At 51.2% G+C, this 23529-nt stretch overlaps 1 protein-coding gene across 2 annotated transcripts in view; it reads left to right on the top strand.

Annotated features, from left to right (window-relative positions):
- Positions 1 to 23529, top strand: part of KCNIP3 (potassium voltage-gated channel interacting protein 3) — a 74661-nt gene that overhangs the window by 42382 nt on the left and 8750 nt on the right. The window contains exons 1-4 of one of the 2 annotated variants that reach the window (XM_010984672.3): positions 7601 to 7728; positions 22183 to 22307; positions 22792 to 22861; positions 23137 to 23207. In XM_010984672.3, the coding sequence (XP_010982974.1) occupies positions 7626 to 7728; positions 22183 to 22307; positions 22792 to 22861; positions 23137 to 23207 (369 nt within the window). In that variant the 5' untranslated portion in view covers positions 7601 to 7625. Of the gene's footprint in view, positions 1 to 7600; positions 7729 to 22182; positions 22308 to 22791; positions 22862 to 23136; positions 23208 to 23529 lie in introns of those variants that run through there. The other variant, XM_031441215.2, reaches the window with a different exon arrangement.

Genomic DNA, 23529 nt, shown 5'->3' with positions numbered 1-23529 from the left:
AATACCAGTATCATTGCTGTCAGAACTCTCCCTGTCCAAACTCAGGAACGGAGCAGATTCAGATAATTTTTTGAGATATCTTTTCTTTGTGGACTCTCATGGATGTTATCCAAAACTCAGGGATCAGATAGATTTGGATAATGCATTACACTACTCATAACCTGAACGCACTAGACATAACTCTCACTATCTGAATTCAGGAAGCACATGGATTTGGAGAGTGAGGATTCCTGGGCTACCTGTCCTGGCAGTGAAATGAAAAAGTCAACTGGCCACCTCAGTTTCGCTGTCTGGAACCACGCTTCGTCCCCATCCTCCCCCGACCCAGCTTTGCCCTCCAGGAGGACCTTCCCTGTCAATTTCCCCCTTAGCCACATTGGAAGTAGGTGTTGGGAGGTGTGCCCTCCTTTGAGGTTGTAGAGCTGCCCAAGTTTGCTGCTAGTGTAAGTTGGGAGAGGTACTGTAAATCTTAATCAGTCACAGGCTTTTGGGACCCAGGCTTCTGACCACAATATGATTGCCTCAAAGACTTGGTCAGTTTCTGGTCCATTTGTTTCCAGTCGGTTCCTTGGTCAGTAACCACTATCACAGTTCTTTTCTGAATATAGTTCTGAGAGCTTCTTTATTTCTTGGCTCCCTTGACTTACCCATCACTCTCTGTCTCTTGAGGCCACCTTTGTTTGGCTGAGAACTCTTAGAGGAACTTTGAAAGATGCTTTTTGCATTTTTCTCTTCTGTTTGGTCCAAAAGCGGTTTCCTCTTCCAACACCGTGAAGCCTCCAATATCTGATACCTCCCTCTTCCCTTCCATTTCTGCTTTCAAAATAGCCAGCTCTCAACTGATCTCATCTCTTTCCTTAAGGAATTTTTTAAAGTTTCTTTCTTTATCCCTTAACAGCTCACAACGAGTGGTCAGGATTGGTGGGAGGCTCTGCTCCATGTGGTCATTCAGGGAGTCAGGGCCCTTCTGTCTTGTGGCTCCATCCCCTGCCCTCAACCCCCCGGCCCCTCCCTGGTTTGTCATGGTCTGCATGGCTGAGGCTGGTCATCAACATGTCTGGGCTCCAGCCGGTGGGAAAAAAGAAGAGATGATGAGTAGCAGACTTGTCTTAAGACCTCTGTGCCCAGAGCAGCACCCATCACTTCCACTGGCAAGAACTTAGTCACATGGCCACACCAAATTGCAAAGGGGTCTGAGAAATGCTACCACCATCAGGCAGCCATGTGCCAGAGAGTCAAGTCCCTACCTTACTGGGTCTGTTTGAGGACTTGGGTGATGCTGCTTACAGCATTTTTTTTTTTTACTATAGAAGAGAAGAGAATGAGTTTTTGTGGAGGGCTAGCAGTCTCTGCTACAGTGATGGTCTCACTCTTTTTGCCAGCAACTGGTTTAGGGATGGTGTGTGAAACAATTCAAGCCAATGAAACATGAAGGATTATTCATGAGAAGCTTAACAGAAAAGTCTCCCTCAATATAAGAAAGAAACATCAGAAGAGTTGGTCCCTTCTCTCCCAGGACGTTGTCTTGTCAGGATGTGATGTCTGGAACTAGGCATCTCTCTTGTGATCATGAGGTCAGCAGGCTGTGAATAAGGTAGATGCTCTGAGGCTGGCACTGTGGGTAGATACAAGAACTCAGTCCTTAATGATACTGCTGGATCTGAGATGACTGTCCCTGGAGTCAGCCTCCTGCTGGACTTCTTATGTGTGACATGGAGCAATTCCCTACAATTTAAACTAATGAATGGAGGTTTTCTATTACCTGCTACCATAAATCTCTCACATTTCATCTGTAGTTGGACAGGAACAGAGATTGTGGGAATGGGTTCTGTGTGACCCTACGGGTCTGTTTGATTGAGGGCTTGGGTGATGCCATAAGGCAAAGATAACTGGACCCCCTTGCTGTCACTTCCTAGGTGGTCCTGGCCCTGATAAGGCAGGCTTCTCCAGGAACAAGGTTCTTCAGTTGTGTCTTGGGATGCTTTCACATCCATCAGCTTGTCAGATGCTCATAGCTCACGGTGTGACAGGCAGGTAAATATCACCAAGGCACCCCATTTTACAAGAAGGAAAAGAAGGCTGGGAGAAGTGCTGTGCTTTGGCCAAGTCTTCGTAGGGTTGGAACTATTGACTTGGCCCTGGTTCTCCTGCACTCCCGGTCCAGTGCTCTTGCTAGTGACACAGGACACTCTCTGCCAAAATAATTGGAGAAAAGGCATCATCTGAAATTTCATAAACACTTATACAAGGCAGTTAACACCCGGATCTTCAGGAAGCTTGTACTCTGGTGGGAGAGCAGAAACAAATAAATGAGCAAGTAAATATCTAAATTCACATCGCAATAACTGCAGAAAGGGGATATGATGGGGGCCATGTAGAGACTAATAAGGGGAGGCAGGGGAGACACCCCTGCAGACATAACAGTAAGCTGAGACCCAAAGGACGAGTAGGGTGGGTGAAGAGGAGGAGGAGGGACAGCACCGCGGCTCAGGGAAGAGCCCACACAGAGACCTGGGGTGGGACAGTCCGGGCTCACGGAGGTAGCTGCATGCGTGGCTGGGGTCGTGAGAGCAAAGGAGAGGAGGAGCCTGACCACACAGGTGGTGCTGAATGAAAATCACCTCTGGAGCTGGACTGCTTGGGTTCACATCCTGATGCTATGGTTTATCAGCCTCACGCCCTGAAACAAAGCATTAACCACTCTGTGCTTCGGTGTCTTCCTCTTTCTTATCAAGTCCCGACCTTATCAGGATCTGGGAGGAGTCAGGGAGATGAGCTGTGTTCCAGTGCCTGGTACACAGTAAGTGCTCAGTAGATGTCAGCTGCTCTTAAGGGGCTTGTTATGGATTTCGGTCTTTGTTCTGTCAGTAATGGAGAATGCATGAATCAGGACCATCTTGGTTGCAAGGGACAGCAACCCAACTCACACTCGCTTAAGCGACAATAGGGGGATTTATTGGCTCATATAACTGAAAGATAAAGGTTTGGATCTGCCATCAGGCACAGCTGGATCCAGGCACATAGCACTGTCTACTGGACCCAGCCTTTCTCTCCACCTTTTGCTCTGCTTTCTCATGAGGTGACTACATTCTCAGGCTCTCTGTTCTCACATGGTGGCAGGGAGGCCACTTAGCTGCCATAGTGAAAGAGAATGCCTCTCTCCTGATTGCCACGGAGGTCGCCCACCATCCTGGCTCCCATCTGGTGCCCATCCCTGAGCCAATCCCATGGCAGTAGAGGGGTGGAGTAGAGTGGAAGAAGAGGAATTGATGCTGATCGACCAATCATGTCCCCAAACCTCTGAAATCCCTGCCCCGAGGCTGGCAGGGGCAGCAGATTCTGCAAAGGAAATCGGGGCACTGTTACCAGGTCAGGGAGAGGAATACCAACCAGGCAAACACAACCAGTGTTGAGTCAGAGCCACTGGTGGTTTTAAGCAAGGGAAGGACAGGCTCTGATGTTCATGTTGAGATGACTACTCTGGTTGCTGAACGGAGAAGTGGGCAGAGAGGAGGTGGGGAGAGAAATTGGGGGATGGTGTCAGGAGTCCAGGAGAGAGGGACAATGGTGTGGCCAGGGTGGTTGCTACCAGGAGCAGAGATGGATGAGAAAGGGGCACAATGCCAGGGCTTGGTGACAGACTGGGCAGGAGTGAGGACAGGCAGAGCCCAGTCTAAGAGCCAGGGTTTTAACCTGAGCAGCTGAGACAGGGAGCTTGAGGAGGCACTGGTTTGGGGTAAGAATGAGAGTTCAGCTTTGGCTGCGCTGCACGTGAGGAGCCCTGGGACACCACGGGGAGGAGTCCTAGAGGGGTTTCTTTGGCAGTGGAATTCCACTCTGGTCTGGTTGTTATGAAATATGAGAAGGATGAATAAACTGCATAATGCCTGCTCTACCCAGTAGAATGCACTAGAACCAAGAGAAGCCTGCCCTCCGGGGGAGCTGGGACAGGAACAGCTTGCTGGGCTGTTTGCAGGGAATGTGTTCCTAAAACAGCCAGGGTCCGTCCTGGTCCCTCCCTTAAGAGGCAAAAGAACTCTTGAATTCCTTGAGCAGCTAGGCAGTCAGGAACACTAGGCTGGGGGCATCCAATGAATGCTGGACAAACCGCCGGGGTCCAGCCCCCGGGAGCCTGCCTGGCAGCCGTGGTGAGAAAACAGGAACACGGGCTGTGTGGAAGCTGTCTGGGCCGATACCCGAAATACCACATGGAAGGCGTGGCTCATGCAGCCCAGAGGCCATGGGGGTTCAGAGAGAGGGTTAATGTAGGGCTGGAATAATCCAAGTTGGCTTCCTGGAGGCAGAACTCAAGTGGCATAAAAAATATTCCAGGTAAGAATGGAAAAAAATATTCCAGGCAGAAGGATGACCTCAGGTTTGGAGTGCACCCTGCTCTGCCCCAAAGCAGCTGGGGCTCTCAGACTTTCTAAATTAGACCAGGACGCCAGTGCCCCCAGGGCTTCCCACATCTCCTGAGGTCTCAAGCCAGGGCTCAGGGTCCCCCAGGCTTCCCCTGTCATCTGAGGAAGAGCCAGCTCTTCCCTCCACTCTGCTCCTCATTTCCCTACCTCTGCGGCAGCCCTCAGCCCCCAGCCCTGCAGAGATTTCTCTGTCTGTGCCCCTCCCCTCAGCCTGGGCCTCCCCCAGGGAAGGGAGCTGGCAGGGAACACGGCCAACACCCAGCTGGTTCCCTGCTCCAGGAGGCATGGGGAGGGGGGGAAAGGGGAGAATGCATGCCAGGGCAAACAACCCCCCACCCCGCCCCACTGGGGAGGGGAGCTAGCGGCAGGCGGGAAAGGCCTGGCCTGGCACCTTATGCTGTGGGAGGAAATACAGGGCTTGGGGGATTGTCTAAGCTCCCCTTTCCAGGTCCTGGGGTGTGTGACTGGGCTGTCGGCCCAGCCTCAGTGGACCTGGGTTGGCCCCAGAGCTGGCAGGCCCCAGGCTAGTGAGCGAGCAGGAGAGTCAGCTTCCCATCCATTAGGCCCCTGGCCCGGGCTGCTGATGCCGAGCGGACATTCTGCTCTCAGCTCTAGTATCCACTTAGACATCGTTAATATTTTACGCTGCATAGCCAAGGGATCAATGTCTCGTTTCTAGCTCAGTATTTGTTTATAAGCAGTCATTGAAGCTTGCTTGGGGGAGATGCTTAGGAGCACCGGGGAAACTGAGGCAGGGGAGCAGGGGTGGGGCAGCTCAGGAGGACCCCCAAGATGGCTTTCTTTGCTTGCTCTTATCTCTGACCTCCTGTCTATCTTAGGTCTTGTACCCTGTACACACCCCGCTCCGCAAACAGGGGCCATCATGTGACACATCCCAGCCCTTGTCTTCAATCCTTTACAAGCCCCTGGAAAGGCTGGATTATCACCCCCACGTTATGGATGAGGAACAGACTCAGAGAGGTTATGTACCACGGGGCTCTTAACGGGGCTGTTGAGTGAGGATTGGTGAGAACTAGCTTGGTCACGGGCTAGACTTTGCGCAGCACTTATGTGTAAACGAGATGGCGGGAGGTTTCTTAACCTTTCTAGATTTTATACACAAGCAACTCGTGGGCTCCAACAGAGCCACATTCTCCGGCAACCGTTAGCATCTCTACTTAGAACTCTTGCCTTTGGTCAGCAGAGACTCACCGCAGGCCCACTTAAATGGAATCGAAAGCTGTGCATTTACAGTTTTTTTTTTTTAAAAAAAAACCTCCAATAACTCAGTCTTCCACCAGGTGTGTTAAACAGCGAGGTTGAGTTGTGCAGGCTGAAGGAAACGCCGCAGCCTCTCTCCGCTTGGCTGTCCCCTGGAAGCAGTGCAGTGTCCTGGGACAGCGCCTGCTCCGGAATCCAGCGGGCTTGGGCTGTACCTGTGTCCCCTTCCATAATCCACTTTCTAGGTCTCGGTTTCCTGACCTGTAAAATAGGGGAAGAGGAATGCCCACTGGGGAGCCCTTAAGGACTGCAAGTAAACCTAAAAGCTTGGCTCCCGTACGCCAGCTCCAGCAGGGGCCCTCAGCCGCGTACGCTGCGGTTTCCCACCGCACCGTGGTAATTGACCTCTGCGCCTGGATCGCAGTACACGCTTAGTATTGTTGAATGAATGACAGAGCGGCTAGCAGAGGCTCCACAAATGGAAGCTGCTACTGTTCAGGATATAGGTCCAAACAGGGCTCACGCTCACAGGCTTGGTGCGGGGCTGGATATCCCCCTCCACTAAGACGCCAGAAAACAGAAGAACTCGGTGTTCACCGCCGCTCGCGCTTCCAGAGCTCTGGAGTCCCGGGCTGATGAGGACACCGCGGTGCGCAGCGCCCGCTGGAGGGCAGCAGAGAGTCACTCCCTCAAGTCCCGGAGTTTGGGGGCTTGGAGGATTCTGGGCTTCGCCCTGCCACGCTGTCTCCTCTCCCCTTCCTTTCTCCTTCCTTTTCGTGGCTTTTCTTTCCTGCTCAGTGTCCCCGGGCAGGAAGAAAGCGATCCACAAACGAATTAGCACTCTCTTGAACTGCCCGCGCATAGCATTTGGCATCCGCTCAGCTCTTTCCCACAGCCGGAAAGGCAGGCACCAGCCCCTCTTTACGGAGGACGAGGAGGCTGCAAGTCCGTAACTCAACCAAGGTCACGCAGCAAAGTCAGGACTTGAACTCATCTCCGTAGACGCTAATGCCGAGGCCCAACTCCCTGCTAAAGCCTCGAGCGCATGCGGGTTTCCAAAACCGGAGAACTTTGGATACCAACTTTTCCATTTTCAACGGGGGCCAAGTTCAATCTCCGGCCGAGGGCTGATGGTTGTGGGAAATACCCTGGGGCAAGAGGGCTTCCCGGATCCTCCTAAAGCCACCTCGGCGCTGGCCCGCGGGGCGGAAAGCGGCGGCGGCCAGGCTCAAGCTCCTCTCAGCCAGGAGAGTGGAACCCCGACTCTCCACGGAGAGCGACGCTGCGGCTCCCTTCCTCTCCAGCCCCCTCCCCAGCCACTCGGCCCCCACCTGCACGGGCATTTCGGTGAAACTACCGACCGCGCGGCCTCCCGGGGGCTGGCCGGGGAGCGGTGGCTGTGCGCCAGGTTCCGTCCAGGGGCTGGACCATGCGGGGCGGGGCTGCCTCCCTCCGCCCCTTCCTGGGCTCGCGAGGGGGGGCCGCAGGGGACTCCTCCCCGGGTGGTCGCCGCGCCTAGGCCAATGAGCGCGCGGGGAGCCGCGATGGAGGCTGGTGCCCCCGGGAGCGCCGGGGACTCCCGCCGCCGCCGCTCCCCCGCGCCCCGGAGCCCGTGGGGCTGGAGGGGGGGGGTTGGCGAAAGAGGCGCGGCGCCCGCGCCGGGCATGGAGGCGCCTCTGGCCCGCTCCCGCCACCCGAGCTGCGCTCCGCGCCGCCGCCGCGCCTCGAAGTTTGCCGGCTGACTCGCAAAGTTGCGCTCGGGCTCCGCTGCCGCGCCGCGTCCAACCTCTCTGCGGGCCCCAGCTCGCCGCCGCCGCCGCCCTCCGCGGGGCCCCGGCCGGGTCGACATCCGCAGCCCCGCCTGCCGGGGGGCATGTGAGCCGCGGCCTCCCCTAGAGACCGGGCGGGCTGCACCGGCCCCGGTGCTCCCGAGGCAGCGCGCGGGCAAGGGGCACGCCCCGGCCCCAGGCAGCCCGGGCCGCCATGGGCATCCAGGGCATGGAGTTGTGCGCCATGGCCGTGGTGGTGCTGCTGTTCATCGCCGTCCTCAAGCAGTTCGGCATCCTGGAGCCCATGTCCATGGAAGGTAAAGCGTGGCCACCCGCCCTTCCGCTGCCCTCCCCAGGGGGCCAGGGGTCTGTGGGGAGGGAGCAGCACATGCGCTCCGGGGCGCGGGTATCTGGGTCCGGCGAGGAGCGGCCCTCGGGGACGCTGCCCTCCGCCGCGCTGGCCGCCTCGGCCGCCGCCCGCTCCTGACTCCGGAGGGCTGTGACTGGGACTAAGGGGGCAGAGAAGGCTCGGGCTCCGAGGGGATGGGGTCGCGGCGCTTGGGGTGGGTGTGAGCGAGGATGCCGGTGACACCTTGAGCGGGCATCCCTGACTGTCCTAGGCCTGCCAGTCCGAGCGGCCCCCGGTGATCACAGCCGGCTTGGCCGCCCGGCGGTGGGAGGTGGCACAGGGTGAAGATTACAGGAAGGACCCTCAGCCCAGGGCGTCTGACTACAGCGGCGAGTAATATAAAACCTCTGCGCGTGATGGGGCCGTCCCTTCCGCCCCCAGCCCACATCCAGTTCCCCTTCCCCAGGCAAGGCTCAGGCCCACGGCATCAGTAACCAAACCCTGAGGCGCCACTGTCTCAATAAAACATTAGCTGAGGAGACAGACCTACTCTAAAAGCAGACGTTGACGGCCTCCCTGGGATCCCCAACAGATACCCCCGACAAGTACCCTTGGAGCTGCTTCCCCACTTGGTACCTCCTTCCCACTTCTGGGCGGGTTAGGAGAAGGAACTGCTCCAGGACACACCCCTTGTGAAGGGGACCTTGACCCACCAGGGCTGTAACTTATCCTCTACAGCTCTGTACCTGGCCTGTGGAGAAGGGTCCATCCTGTCCCATGCCTGTCACCTGTCTGCCCCTGCTGTCCTCTTAGAGGAGGATGGGCCTCCTGCCTACCTCAGCACTCTGCTGACCTTGCCAGGCTCCAGCTCCTGGGACTGAAACCCAGAAGCCAGAGGGGAGGAGGGAGAACTCGAGGTTGCCTCTGAACAGCCCGGCAGCCCCTCCAGCCTGGGGATGTGCCCCCAAACCCCTTCAAAGGGCTGCTGAGAGCAGGAAGGGGCACAGGGCCAGGAAGCAAGGCCCAGGCTCTATTCTGCCTTCAGAGCCCAGGGCTGGCTCTTTACCTGGGCCCCTCAGAAGCCATTGGGCTCCATCACACCTTTTCTAGGTGAGTTCAGGAGGCCCAGAGAGAAGGGACTTGCTCAAGGCAGTTCTGAGAGGTGCCACCTTGAACTTTACATTTTAGTTGGGGAAGAAAATTACCCAAACTGGGCCTGCACTTGGCTGGATGGATACTGACCCCGGCAGGGGGAATCTAGGGGACTTACTAGGAAATAGGGGTGGGGGTGGGTGGGCATCCCACGCTGCTGTGCCCTGAGGAACATGCCTCCTGCGGGGCACCAGCCCACCCCCATCCCCTATCCTTTCTCTACCTGGAGCCTGTGGTGGGAATGGGAGTGTTTGGTACCTGGGAAGCCATGGCCCCTACACTGCTCTTTGTCATTTCCTGGGCCCTCCTGGGACCACCAGGGGCCAGGAGCACGAGCCAGCCTCTCTCTACTTAAGTACTATAAACCCTTCTTAACTGAGTCCGATGTGCTCACGGGTCTGGCCGCCTGAAGTTTACCTTTGTGATTTCTAAGGACAAGGGATTTCTTTACAAGGTAATTGGATGCACACTACAGATGCTTTATTCAACTTGCTGAAAAGCCCACCTTAGGCTCTAATGAGTTTGTCTTTTCTGGTATATTTGCCCACTTGTGCCCCTTGGCATTCTGGGGCCTGGCTGCAGGGGGAGGAGCGCAGAGCCTCAGAGTCAGCCTGGTCTGAGCTGGGATCCTGTCACCCACACATACTGGCTATAAAATTCCCTTAACCTTTCTGAGCCTCAGTTTGGCTGTTCTGTAAAGTGGGACCAATAATAATTCCTGCCCCATAGGGCAGTAGCAGACTTTTAACCAGTCAGTAGGGCTTTAATGGCCCCCAGAATCATTTTTGGTGTGTAATAAATGCACTAACTTTGTGAACCATTGCTATCACTAATAATTAACGACAGAATGATTACTCTTAATAGCAGAATTGATTCACAGTTGAAAACATTTTCTCACTTAGACAGGCCTCCCCTGCTTGCATCAGAGGGAGGGAGTTTTACGTTCCAGTTCCGTGTTGCTGAGGACTGGTACCCGCTAAGTGCCTGGGAAGGCCAATTGGCCAGTGTCTAGGGTACTGTCATGGGCTGTGAGGAGCCCAGGGCCTTCAGCCCCAGCCTGGATGTGAGCTGGCACCGAGGGAAGAGTGCTGGTGCCCAGCTGCCCTCCAAGCATGCACATGTGCAGTAGGGTGTGTCTCTTGTCCCCTCTGAGCCTCCGTAGTTCTCCTCTGTAAGAGACCAGAGTTAGGGTGTCCCTGGGGATTGTTAAGAACTAATGGATTTGGGTTCTAAGGATGCAGGCTTCTAGAAGTAGATGCGGAAGTTGAAAGGCCTTCCTTTCTCTGCCTGTCGCTCTCTGTCCCTGGGCGACTCTGTCAGGGGGAGCTCCAGCCTGGGCTGGCCACTAGCTTACTGGGTGACTTTGTTGCATCTAAGCCCCTCAAGCCTCAAATTCCTCTGTAGAATGAGAATAATAATAAAATTGTTCCCCCGTACACCCCACAGGCGCGTGGTGAACTTCAAGCACTTTGAAAAAGTTACAGTGAGACTCCAGCCTAAGAGACTCAAGGGCGGGCACACTGGCAAAAAGTGAGCCTGGACTGGTGAGCTGGTGCTGGTTCGCAGGCCTGCCACAGCCCTGCCACAGACTTCTTGTCCATAACTGTGGCCCAGGGCTTGGCTTTGGCTGCTGCCTCTGCTGTCTCAGTTCACATTTCCCAAGTTCAAGACTAGTGGCTCTCAACTGAGCAGTTTGGGTGCTTAGTGGATGTTCAGTGATGTCTGGAAGCATTTTGGACTGTCACAGTTGTTGGGGGTGAGGTGGGTGCTACTGGCATTGAGTGGGTAGAGGCCGGGGATGTGGCTAAATAAACAGCCTGCAAGGCGCAGGCAGCCCCTTACCACCAAGAATGGTCAGGCCCAAATGTCTGTGGTGAGGTTGAGAAACCTTGTTCTAGGAGGAGCACTGGCCAGGGGCGAGAGAGCCATCTTTCAGCTCTCACGTGGCCACTAACAAGCTGTCATTAACTTGGGCAAGTCACTTTCCTCTCTGACTGCTTCCTCATCTGTAAGGAACTTTCCCTGACCCCTCTGGCTCCCTGCCCCTCTGGGTGTATTAGAGAAGATACTGTCCTGAAATCTTCTGTGTCCCTGTCCCCACCCAATGTGATCAGCTCTCTGAGGGCAGCAAGGACTTGTGTCCATACGCTGTGGTCCCAGAGTGCCCAGCACTGTCTGGCAAACAGCAGGTGTTGAGTCAGTGTAAATCATATGCCATTGTCAGCCACTTATTGGGCACCCAGTGTATGCCAGGCAGTGTGAGGCTGCCAGGAACACAAGCAGTGCAGGGTCTTGGCCCTCCCTTTAGGGCAGCCCTGGGAGGTGCCCTCTGAGGGGAGGGTCCCTCTGGCTGGGGTGGGGACAGGGAGGCTGGATTGTAGGGGCCCGAGTCTCGGGGGGGTAAAGAGAAGAGAGTGTGAGGGGGAGCATGGGGAGTGCCCAAGGCGGTGATATCCTGGCCCACCACCCCGCCTCAGCTGTCCCTAGTTGCCCTCTGTGCACAGCCGGCCATGGGGGGGCCTGGCCTTGCAAAGTGACCTGGGAGCCTGGTGGGTCTGCAGCCAACTCTTGGCTTGGAGAAGGCCCACGGGTCCACCGTTCCTCCTCCTGCTCCTTCTCCTGTTCTTCTTCCCCCAGCACCCTCTCCTACCTCTGCTGGGGGCCTGGTGATGCTCTGAGCATCCTGGATGCCCTTTTCCCTGGCAGGATCCACCACTCTTGGTAAACTGCAAGGCCCTCAGGCCTCCTGCAGCCCCTGGGCAGAGTTTCCAGATCTGGGACACTGATGCCAATAACAGTGGCCAGCACCTTGTGATCACTGTCTACACTAGGCACTTGGTGCACATCATCATTTTGTCCTCAACAGCAGGCCCATTTTACAGATGGGGAAATTGAGGCTCAGGGAGGGGCAGAGCCAGGACCTTTTTGAACTCTAGTATACCCTCCTGGCTACGTCTCTAACTCCACAGGGTCCAGGAGTCTTTGGACACAGCAGTGCGTCCCAGCCTCTGACAGTGCAGGTGTCTAGAGCCCAAAGTGGAGGCAGCTGTCTGGGTTCAAATCCAAAGAGGGAAAAGTCTCCCTCGTAGAGCTGCATAAATGGGTGCCAAGCTCACAAAGCAGGGCCCGGCATGGAGTCAGGGCTGTATGCATTAGCTCTCGTCATTTCTTACTGAAAATGTCCTGTCCCGAGTGCTCCCCAGGGTCACCGGTCACTAACTGTGGACTAGAAATTGGTGGGAGAGGAGGAGGCACTTGCTAGGCAATTCACCACGGTGGGCATCCTGCACCACGTGCTCTGTACGGCCAGGGCTCCTGAGTCCCAACTGGCTCGAGCTGCTGCCCACAGGCCCCCTGGGACAGGCTCGGGAAAGGGCAGGAGAGAGGGGGGCTCTGCGTGGGGAGGCTTCCGCAGGACAGGTAGATGGGCTGGAGCCCAGGCCTGATGTGGCTGCAGGCTGGGAGACTTGCGCAAGGCCCCCTCCCTCCCACCCCAAGTCAGCGCCTGACTGCCGCACATCCAGACACAGTCAGAGGTTTCAAGGCCACTTAGCCACAGAACCTCAAATGAAGCTTTACTTAGAAGCCTGCCCTCCCAACATATTGCTTGGATTGTGAAGGGAGTCCTGCCCCACCGGCCTCCCCTTACCCCACGGCAATCCCCGGGGCTCCTCTGTGGGACCCCAAAGTCTAGATGTCACTTGACCAGCAGAGAGTAAGTGAGGAGTGAGATCCACCAGCCGGGTTCAAGAGGGGTGGGAGCCTGCGAGTGGGAACAGCACTTGGGGTTTTGCTGTGAATGAGAGCAAAGATGGGTGATGGCTGGAGGTGAAGTCGGCTCAAGAGAAGATCCTGCAGCCCACAAGGGAGCCTTGCAAAGGTTTCAGGGCCAGCCCAGGGAGTTCATACCAGCTTCATGCTTTGGGGTAGGCCAAAAAGCGCCCCTCAGCCACAGCAGGTTAGGGTGGGAGCCCCGTTTCACTGTGTGCTCGAGGCCCAGCTTCCTCTCCCCAGGCCCACGTGAACTGTCAACCACAGGCACCCTGGACAATTTCAGGCCCAGCTGTGTCTCTCAGGGGCTGGGTTCTTGTATCCCTAAGAGGCAGGTCCCTGAGGCGGTGTTAGGGCCCACGTCCCTCCTGGTCCCCAGAGGCCGCATTTGAATTATGCACAGTCACCGCAGCTTCCCTCCTCGGTGCACACTCACTAAGGAGGGGCGTGACGTTAGGTCACTAGTGTGGGGACCACACGGAGGACTCAGAGGCCCCAAGAATGAAGGGAGTGTAGAGCCTCCATCAGTGAATTAGACTAAGCTTCGTGTTAAAACAGCCTTGGGGTAAGGAAGTCCATGACCTTCCCCTGGGGGACTGCATAGATGTTTGTATTTTCCCATTTATAAATAATGTTTCCCGTTTTTTTTAATTTATTTTTTTAATTGAAGTACAGTTGATTTACAGTGTTGTATTAGTTTCTGGTGTACAGCTTAGTAATTCAGTTATTCATATAATATGTACACATTCTTTTTCATTATAGGTTATTACAAGATATTGAATATAGTTCCCTGTGCTATACAATAGGTCCTTATTGTTTATCTATTTTATATATAGTAGTTGGTATCTGCTAATCCCACATTCCTAATTTAGCCCTCTTCCCCTTCCCCTTTGGTAACTGTAAGTTTGTTTTCTATGTCTGTGAGTCTCTTTCTGTTTTGTAAATGAGTTCATCTGTATCATTTCTTTAAGATTCCACATATAAGTGAGATCATAGGATATTTGTCTTTCTCTGTCTGACCTACTTCACTTAGTATGATAATCTCTAGGTCCATCCATTTGCTGCAAATGACATTTCATTCCTTTTTATGGCCACGTAGTATTCCATTGTATATATACCACCATTCATCTGTCGATGGACATTTAAGTTGCTTCCATGTCTTGGCTATTGTAAATACTGCTGCTATGAACATTGGGGTGCATGTACCTTTTTGAATTAGAGTTCTCTTTGGCTGTATGTCCAGGAGTGGGATTGCTGGATCATAGGGTAAATCTATTTTTAGTTTTTTAAGAAATCTTCATACATACTGATTTCCATAGTAGCTACACCAAATTACCTTCCCACCAGCAGTGTAGGAGGGTTCCCTTTTCTCCACACCCTCTGCAGGATTTATTATTTGTGGACTTTTAAATGGTGGCCATTCTGACCAGTGTGAGATGATACCTCATTGTACTTTTGCATTTCTCTGATAATTAGTGATATTGAGCAGCTTTTCATGTGCCTATTGGTCATCTGTATGTCTTCTTTGGAGAAATGCCTATTTAGGTCTTCTGAAACAGGAAACATAGCTGGGGGGGCCAGCCACCCAGCGTGTGTTATGGTGCAGCCCCCACATGCAGGCATTGTTCCAGGGCTGGGTGCAGCACTGAGCCGATAGAAGGACCTGTCAAGGTCCCCGTGGTAGAGGGAGAGACTGACCATAGACCAGTTGTATTGTTCTGCTCGGGCTGCCATAACAGAAGAGCACGGACTGGGGAACTCACACAACAGAAATTTCTGTTGTCACAATTCTGGAGGCCAGAAGCCCCAGATCAAAGTGTCAGTGGTGTTGGTTTCTGGTGAGGCCCCTCTTCTTGGTGTGCAGATGGCCACCTGCTTGCTATGTCCTCCCGTGGCCTTTCCTTGGTGTGTGCATGGGGATGGGGGCAGGAGATCTCTCTTCCTCTTATAAGGGAACCAATTCTATTGGGTTAGGGCCCCACCTTTAAATCTCATTTAATCCTAATTACCTCCTAAAAACTTTATCACGTTGGGAAGTCAGGGCTTAAACATATGAACTGGGGAAGTGGGGGACACAAGTCCATAGCACCAGTAAACAGAGAAATAGGCACACGCCATAGACCCACAGGATCCAGGGCAGAAGCAGGGAGACACCCCAGGAGGGATGATGGAGCCCTGGACCCGAGTGGGGGCAGTGGAGGTGGGAGAGGCAGGTGCAGGCTGAGAGTGGAGCAGGCAGGGTTTGCACGGGGATTGAATGTTGGGAAGAAGGTCTATACCCAGGGTTTTAGCCTAAGCACCCGGTAGGATGGAGCTGCCGTCAGCGGAGCTGGGGAAGGCTGTGGGTGGAGCAGGTTTTAGAGGGGAGATCAGGATCTCAGTTTGGATTTGTTCCACTTGAGAAGCTCCTACATCTCCAAGTGCAGGTGGCAAGCAGGCAGGTGAGTCTGGAGCTCGGGTAGAAGTTAGCCCACATCCCACGATAGCTTGACTCTGTAAGGAACTTTCAGATTTTGCAGGTTCAATGAGTATAACTTTTTTCTCTCATTGTTCTCACATCATACCATTTTTCATACTAATGATTTTGAACACCCCTATTTGTGCTCATGAGCTTTTTCTGTTTCCTTATCTGTAAATTTTCTGTGCATTTCTCTTAGGATTGCTGTCCTTTTATAATTTTCCAAGTGTCTGATCTTTAATCCCGATCAGAGGTGTTCTCTCTCCCCCTCCTTGCCCTGGAGAATCTAATTATTTTTAAACATTTCAGTTAATCTCTAATAAATGCATATATATCTGATATGTGAGTCACAAAGAATAATGCGATGATTACCAGAACCAGAGAGTCACCAGCCTGCCTCTCAGAGTGACTTTCCTCTCTCACCCTAGAGGTGACCACCAGCCAGATTTGTGCTTGTCACTCCTGGATTTTTGTTCTTATTTATATAGTTATCCCTTATGTCTCCCTATAAATATATTGTTTGTTTATTCTTGGTTTTGAATTTTATTTAACAAATGGAATCAGACTGGTCTCCTAGGACTGTTTTTTCATCTAGCAATGTTTCTAAGACTCACCATATTGCTGTGTGTTTCTATAGTTCATTCATTTTTCACAGCTGTTTAATATTTCTTCCAGAGGATGCCCCACAATCTATGTATCTGCTCTGCTGTCAGGGGACATTTGATTGGTTCAAGCTGGAGTGCTGCAGGGACTCCTGGGCATGGAGTTTCTCTGGCGTATATACCTGGGGGAGGATTACTGTGCCCGAGGGTACGCAGGTATACATATGTCATTCGTATGAAAATGCAAATGGTTTTCCACAGTGGTTGTCCCAGTTTGCACACTCACCAGCATGTTTGAAAACGACCATTGATCTAGGTCCTCTCCAGCACTTGGCATTGTCAGCCTTCTTATTTCATTGTTATTATTTCCTGTCAATCCGGGAGGTGTTGCATCCTTGTTGTAATTTGCATTTTCCTGTTTATTAATGAGGTTGAACCATCTTTCATGTATTTATTCATCTTTCTGGTTTCCTTTTCTGATGGTTGTCAGTTCTAGACATTCTTCTCTCATCAGTTGTAAAGACTGCATGCTGTCTCCTCCCATTCTGTTGAGTGTCTCTAACTGGCCATGGTACCCTGTGTTGAACAGAAATCCTTAATTTCGATGTAATGGCATTCGTCAGGTTTTTTCCTTTCTGGTTTTAAGATGTCTTCCCCTACCCTTAGGTTAGCAAGATACCCTTTTACCTTTCATTTTTATGCTACAGCTTACCTTTCATATTTGGGTCTTCAGTTCAGCTGGAGCCCACTTTTGCTTGTGGCGTAAGGAAGGGGTCCAGATTTATTTGCTGTGTGATGAGCAAGTTTCCCTCACACCATCTACTAAACAATCTGGCCTTTCCACAAAGCTTCTGTGAGCTTCCCTCTGTACCTCGGTGTCTTTTTGAGCTCTCTGGTCTATCAGTTTGTGTGTTTGTTTGTTCTTGGACCAAACCACACAATTTTTATTACAGTGATTGTATGTCTTAGTATGTAATAGGGAAAACTTCCTCTGCAGTCTTCCTTTCTAGATTTTTATGGATTTTTTTTATTCCCCATTATACATTTCAGAGGAAATTCATCAAGGCCCTCAAAAAATCCAGCTGGATCTTTGATTGAGGTGGCATTGAATCTGTAATTTATCACAGGAGAAATAACATCTTTATAGTGTTATTATGGTCCTGTCCAAGATGGAATGCCTCATTTATTCAGATGATCTTTCTATTAGGCATCCTTTGAGTTTTGGCTAATACTTAGATGCCTTTTTAGTTTTTATTGCTATTATGAATGTTATCTTTTTTATTATATTTTCTAGGTGGTTATTACTGGTGTAGAAAATTGCTTTTGATTTCATAAATTAATCTTGCATCTGGCAGTCTGAACTCTCATGTTTATTGATTCTTTTGGTCCCTGTAGGGACCATATCATCCACAAATGGTGTTAGTTTTAAGTTATATTTCCTAACTCTTACACTGTTTTTGTGTTTTGGATTTTTTTTTGTTTTGGGGGGGTTGGTTTTTGATCTTTTTTTCTCTTTTTCGAAATTTCCTTAGAGCATTGGCAGGACATCAGTTTGTGGTAACTGTGGCCAACCTTGGCTTGTCCCAAGTCTTAAAGAGAGTGTGTCTGAGCCTTTGCTGTTAAACCTAATATTTTGTGCAAATAAATATTTGATTTGCAAATATAAGCTACATCAAGTTTAAAAAGTTCCCTTTGACTCCTAGTTTGCTTAGAGTTTTTGTTTATTTTAATTATAAATAGATGTGGATGTTTCTCTTTTTTTTTTAACATTGTTTTATTGAGTAATAGTCATTTTACTATGTTGTGTCAAATTCCAGTGTAGTGCACAATTTTTCAGTTATGCATGAAAGTACATATATTCATTGTCATTTTTTTTGCTGTGAGCTACCACAAGATCTTGTGTATATTTCCCTGTGCTATACAGTATAATCTTGTGTATCTATTCTACATTTTAAAATCCCAGTCTGTCCCTTCCCAACCCTCGCCCCCTTGGCAACCATAAGCTTGTATTCTATGTCTATGAGTCTGTTTCTGTTTTGTATTTATGTTTTGTTTTTTTTTTTTTTAGATTCCACATATGAGCGATCTCATATGGTATTTTTCTTTCTCTTTCTTGCTTACTTCACTTAGAAGTTTCTCTCTTCTGAATTAGGATTTTCATGATTTTCTCTCCTACTCGTACAGATAAAACCTTCTCGATCCTGGTATCCCTTTTTGTTTTGTTTTTTGAAATAAATACAATTGGATTCAGTTACTTAACATTTGGTTTAAGATTTTGCATCTATGTTCAAAAGCGAAATGGGCATATAATTTTCTTTCTTTTTGTTTGTTTGTTTTTCCAGCTGTATTGAGATAATTAACCCTTTGTGTAAGTTTATGAAATGATCAGCACAATAAGGTGAGTTGAAATATCCATCAACTCACATAATTACCATCTTTTTGTTACTGTGGTGAGGTGAGAACGTTTAAGATCTCCTCCCACAGCAACTTTCCCGTGTACAGTACGTACTGCTAAGGGTCATCTCCACGCTGTACGTTAGGTCCCCAGAATGTATTCTTCTTATAGCTGTAAGTTTGTACCCTTTGACCAACCTCTCCCCATCTCCCCCACCTCCCCAACCCCTGGCAACCACCAGTCTACTCTTCTGTTTCTATGAGTTTGGCTTTTATTTAGATTCCACATATACATGAGATCATACTGTGTTTGTCTTCCTGTGTCTGACTTACCTCACTTAGCATAATACCCTCAGGGTTTACCCGCATTGTCATTTTCATTCTTGTATTGCCCTGTGTGATTTAGGAATCCAGATGACTGTCTTGATCACTGGATTAGTGGTATGGAGATCACTGGTGATCTTTGAAAGGCCATTTGTATGGAGTAGCAGGGCACATGCCCCAGGGGAGCGAGCTCAAGGGAGAATAAGAGGAGAGGAAGTAGAGAGAGTGAATTTAAGGAGAGAGAAAGAGAACAGCTTAAGGGGAAGTAGGGCTAAGACAGTTTTGTTTTCTTGGTTTTCATTTTTCAATGAAAGAAATAGCTGCTGGTTTGGAATTTTTCTCTTATTTTATTTTTTGGCCCCCAGGGGCTGAGGAGTAAATTAGTTGTTTATTAACTTCATGAGATGTTGTCAATCTTGACCTATCATTGAGACTCTATATGGTTTTATTAAGATCTTTTTCTCTTTGTTTTCAGCTTGGGTAATTTCTATTGAATTGTCTTTAAGGTCACAGACTTCTTTTTCTGTAATGTCTAAACTAATCTTACATTCATCATGTGAATTTTTTATTTTAGATATTGAGGTTTTTTTTTTTTCAGGTTTAGAAGTTCCATTTGGTTCTTTTCTAATGCTTTTCCTTCTCTGCTGAGAATCCCATTTCTTCTCTTTTCTTTCCCTTTATGCTTTCAACAAATTGGTAGTAATTGTTTTAAAGTTTAAAAAAATAATTCTAATAATAAAAAACAAATAATTCTGCTGACTGCTTTATGTCTTGATTATGGGTCATATTATCCTCCTTCTCATGGCTTTTCATTCTTTATTATACGGTGGAAATTGTGGGTGCTATGTGGTAGGGAATCTGGACTGTATTATCTTAATATAAGGCCATCGGATTTTAGTTTGGCATGCAGTTACATTACTGGCAGATCCCTTGATCTGGACAGACTTTATTTTAAACTTTGTTAGACTGGGTTTGTTTTGATTTTGGCTTTAGCACTAGAGCATGGCCCTTAGCCCAGGGCATGGTCCTTTCTCCTAAAGCTTGGCCTTTCTGGGGTTTCAGCTGAGTGCCTGGGGTGCTTAGGGAGGTAGCCATCCTAGCTGGGCCAGAACTCCAACTTTTTTCATCATTGCATGAAGTCTGATACATCTTTTCAGCTCTCTGCCCTACTAGCCCCAACAACTGCGCACAGCTGGTCCTTACAGAGTCTCATTCAGAGCACGCGTGGCCCAGCCCTCGGCCAAGACCCCAAGGGAAACCCCCACACAGGCTTCCAGGGTCACCCCTCTGTGCAGCTCCCTCCTCTCCAGGACCCTGCTCTGCAAATCTGTCTCAGCAGCCCCAAACTCTGATCTCCACCTCGTCAGCACTTCGCCATGTCGGGGGCCAGAGTGTGTCCCTAGCCAGTATCCAGGGTGAATGTGGAGCTCACTTGATGTATTTCCCTTCTTCCAAAGATTGTAGTCCTGTGCTGTAGCCCAAAGTCTGCAGACCCTTGTCCCACATAGTTCTTCCAGTTTTCAAGTTGTTTGTGGTGAGGAGATAAGGCTGACACTCACCACCCCGTCATGACCAAAGGCAAAAGTCTAAGCAGAATTTTTTTTTAACTGACGTACGACTGACATACAACACAATGCACAGATGTTGAGTGTTCAGTTCAGTGAGTTTTGACAATTGTGTATACTCTTTTAACCACCACCGGCTGTACTGCTTTCTATTGCCCTGGATTAGTGTTGCCCATCCTGTAATTTCATATAAATGGAATCCTATAGTATGAACTCTTTTATGTCTGACTTTTTAAAAATTTAATGGAGGTACTGGGGATGGAACCCAGGATCTCGTGCATGCTAAGCATGTGCTCCATCACTGAGCTACACCCTCCCCTACTCTTTTATTTTAAATTTTTCTGTGTCTTTGCATTAAGAATATCATTTTTGTAACTAGCGTATAGTTGGGTCCTGCTTTTATATTCAGTCTAAAATGTCTGCCTCTTAACTGAAGTAAGTACCTTATTTTTAATACTCATCTATGCTGCTGTGTGCCTCTGTAATCCTCTGCACAGTTCTCCCTGGTGGGCATCCCCCGTATCGTGCCTGCCCGTCCTGCCTGTGAAGGACCCCTGGAAGCTTCCAACTCCCCCATCAGAAATACTGTTGTCAGGTCCCTTAGCTGGGTAAGATTCTATCTGAGATGTTTACTCAGAGCAGAATTGCTAGCTTGCAAGATTTGCTTATAGTTAATTTGATTAAGGGTTGCCAGATTTAACAGTATGTCTGTATAAGATGGGGACGATCCAGAAGGATGGGAAGAAAGATGATGAAGAAATAGTGGGGAGAATTGCTGGAGCCACATCCTTGAGTAGGTGAGAGGGCTTGGGACCCACTGAGCAAGTGGAGGTGTTTGCCTTAGGCCAAAACAGGGACAGTTGATCCCAGAGGAGGAGGATGTCTGGTCCAGATGCAGGTGGGTGAGTAGGTGTGATGTTGGGAGCTTGGGAAATTTTTCTTTTGTGGCTTCTGTGTTCTCAGTGAAGTAGGAAGTAACTTGAGATGAGGATGGGGGAGGAGGTACTAGGAATTTAGAGAAGGGAGATAGGAAATAGCTGTTATGTGGAATGGGTGCATGCATGGACAAAGGTGATACAACCTGATTGCTGGACAGTTTGCAGGGAGCTCTTGAGGTTAGTGAGAGCAGGCAGTGCTCACGGTCAAGGCCCAGGTGCCGAGCAGGCCCAGCACAGGGCTCAGCAGGCTCGGGGCGGCTGTGCAAGGCTCTGCAGGGACACAGTGCGCCGTGCAGGGAGGCCGCCCCGCAGGGCTCCCCTGCACTGGGAGCAAGCACACAGCTGTGCAGATAACCATGGACTCACAGTTCTGAGGGGCACGAGGGCAGCCAGGGTGATGACAATGCAGTGGGGATGGTGCTGCCCATCTCAGTGGGAATTTCTGTAACGTGAGGCTGCTGCTCAGCAAGGGTAGGACTCCACGCTGTTTGCCTAGAGCTTTATTTGATGTTGTAAAGTTGATGTGTGCCGTACCAAAGTAAGTTAGGAAAATGTAGACCATAAGCAAAAAAGTAAAGATCATCTGAAACTTCCCCCAACTCTGAAAAGTTAGCCATGATTAGTCAACATTTTGATGAAATGTTATGAAAGAAAAGACCTGGTCCTGCCCTCCAGGCCCTTGACCTCCTATTCAGATGTGAATAAAGCCCCCATACCAAATGTAGCCGCAGCGGCATGTTAGGCTGGATGGGCCAAGAGGGAGTGCCTGCTCCATTCCTGAGAGAAATCAGGGAGGGCTGCATGGAGGAGTGGTCCGGGAATTAGGTCTTGAAGGTTGAGGGTCCCCTGTGCCTGTCTTCTGTCTTTTTTCCCTTCCACCTCTTCTTGTTCAGTGTTTCCCCAGGACAAGACCAGCTCCCAACCCTCACCCCCATCTGTGTGGCTGAGAGGGTGGTCACACAGGGTGGTGAGGCAAATAGGGAGGTCTCTGTGTAAGGAACCAGGCAGCAGAGAGGCCCTGAGGCACAATGGCTGAGTGTGCTGTTCCACTAGAGCCCATGCATTTGTACAGTGCACAGCCTGTGCAGCCATACATGGTAGTCATGCAAGGAGAGTCTCTCCACCCCCTACTTCTGCCCATGGCCGAGCACCCACACTGGAGTGAGATGGGGGAGCCCGGGCACATGTTCCATCTCCTGGGTCTGTGTCTTCCTCCAGACAGCAGCGACAGTGAGCTGGAGCTGTCCGCAGTACGCCACCAGCCGGAGAGGCTGGACCAGCTGCAGGCACAGACCAAGTTCACCAAGAAGGAGCTGCAGTCCCTCTACAGGGGCTTCAAGAACGTGAGTGCTCCCCATTCCCCTGGGAGAGGCCCCGATCTGCCGGCCCTCCTGTCCCTGGCTCCAGGAAGGAGGGACTTTGGTGTAGGCAGACCTTCTGGAAAATTTCCAGGGCACAGTAAATATCCCAGGGGCAGTAAATATTTATGGGGCTGAAGTTTTGTGGGAGAGCTGTCTGGGGGGTGGGCCAGGTCCCAGAATCAGTGTTCAGAAGGCACCATGCTCCTTTCTGTGTGTCTCTATGCTGGGAGGAGCATGTGGACGGATGAACTTGGTATGAGGCCACCTGCTACCATCATTTCCACCCCTGTCTGCCCCTCCTGCCATGCCCACCCAACCAGGATTTCCCCAGCCTGGGGCTCAGTGGAGCCAGTGGTGCCTCGGCAGCAGGTGTCCCCCAGAGGGCTGAGAGGGGCCCGGCCCTGTGGAGTCTGGGTGTGGTGCTGGGGTGGCTGAGGTCGCTGAGAGGGGTGCCTTCCTGCTGCAGGAGTGCCCCACGGGCCTGGTGGATGAAGATACGTTCAAACTCATTTACTCACAGTTCTTTCCTCAGGGAGGTGAGTCGGAGGCTGTCCCTCCCCCCCACCCCATTTCTCCCCAAAGTTCCTGCTTCCCTGGGGCAGCCCTGCAGAGGGTGGGCATCCCTTTTATGGGAGGGGACCCTCACCCCCCCATCCTCCCCACCACCCCTTGCCTGATGCTGCCTCTGTCCAGTAGGAAGTGGGGAATCCAGCCCAGGATGCAGCTGGGATGTCCAGTGGGGCTGCTTGGGGTTGGAGCTCAGGCGCCAGGCAGCCCCAACCCTCCCAGCCCGCACCCTTGGTCTCCCCAGATGCCACCACCTACGCGCACTTCCTCTTCAACGCCTTCGACGCAGATGGGAATGGGGCCATCCACTTTGAGGTAGGTCCCTGTTGACCCCTCCCATGTCCCCTGGTCCTGCAACTTGTGGGGGTGGGGTGAGGGGCATCTCTCGGCCCTGGTGCCACCCTCTCAGGGCCATCCAGAGGCTCAGACATGACCCTGGCTTAAATGGTCCAGCGTGTCACCCAGGGAACAAGACGAGTGGACTGTGCTTGGCTGGCCCTGGGCCTGACTGAAATCACCGAACTTTGGTTTTGCTGTCTGGCCACCCTATTCTCAGCCTTTCCTTCCATTCCAGCCCCGCCAAGCCAAGGGAGCTATTCAGGCACATTGAGGCTGGTAGTGACCCAGCGTGAATTTG

This window comes from Camelus dromedarius, chromosome 33 (genome assembly GCF_036321535.1).
Source record: "Camelus dromedarius isolate mCamDro1 chromosome 33, mCamDro1.pat, whole genome shotgun sequence".
NCBI lineage: Eukaryota > Metazoa > Chordata > Mammalia > Artiodactyla > Camelidae > Camelus > Camelus dromedarius.
This window is presented reverse-complemented; position numbering and strand designations above follow the sequence as displayed.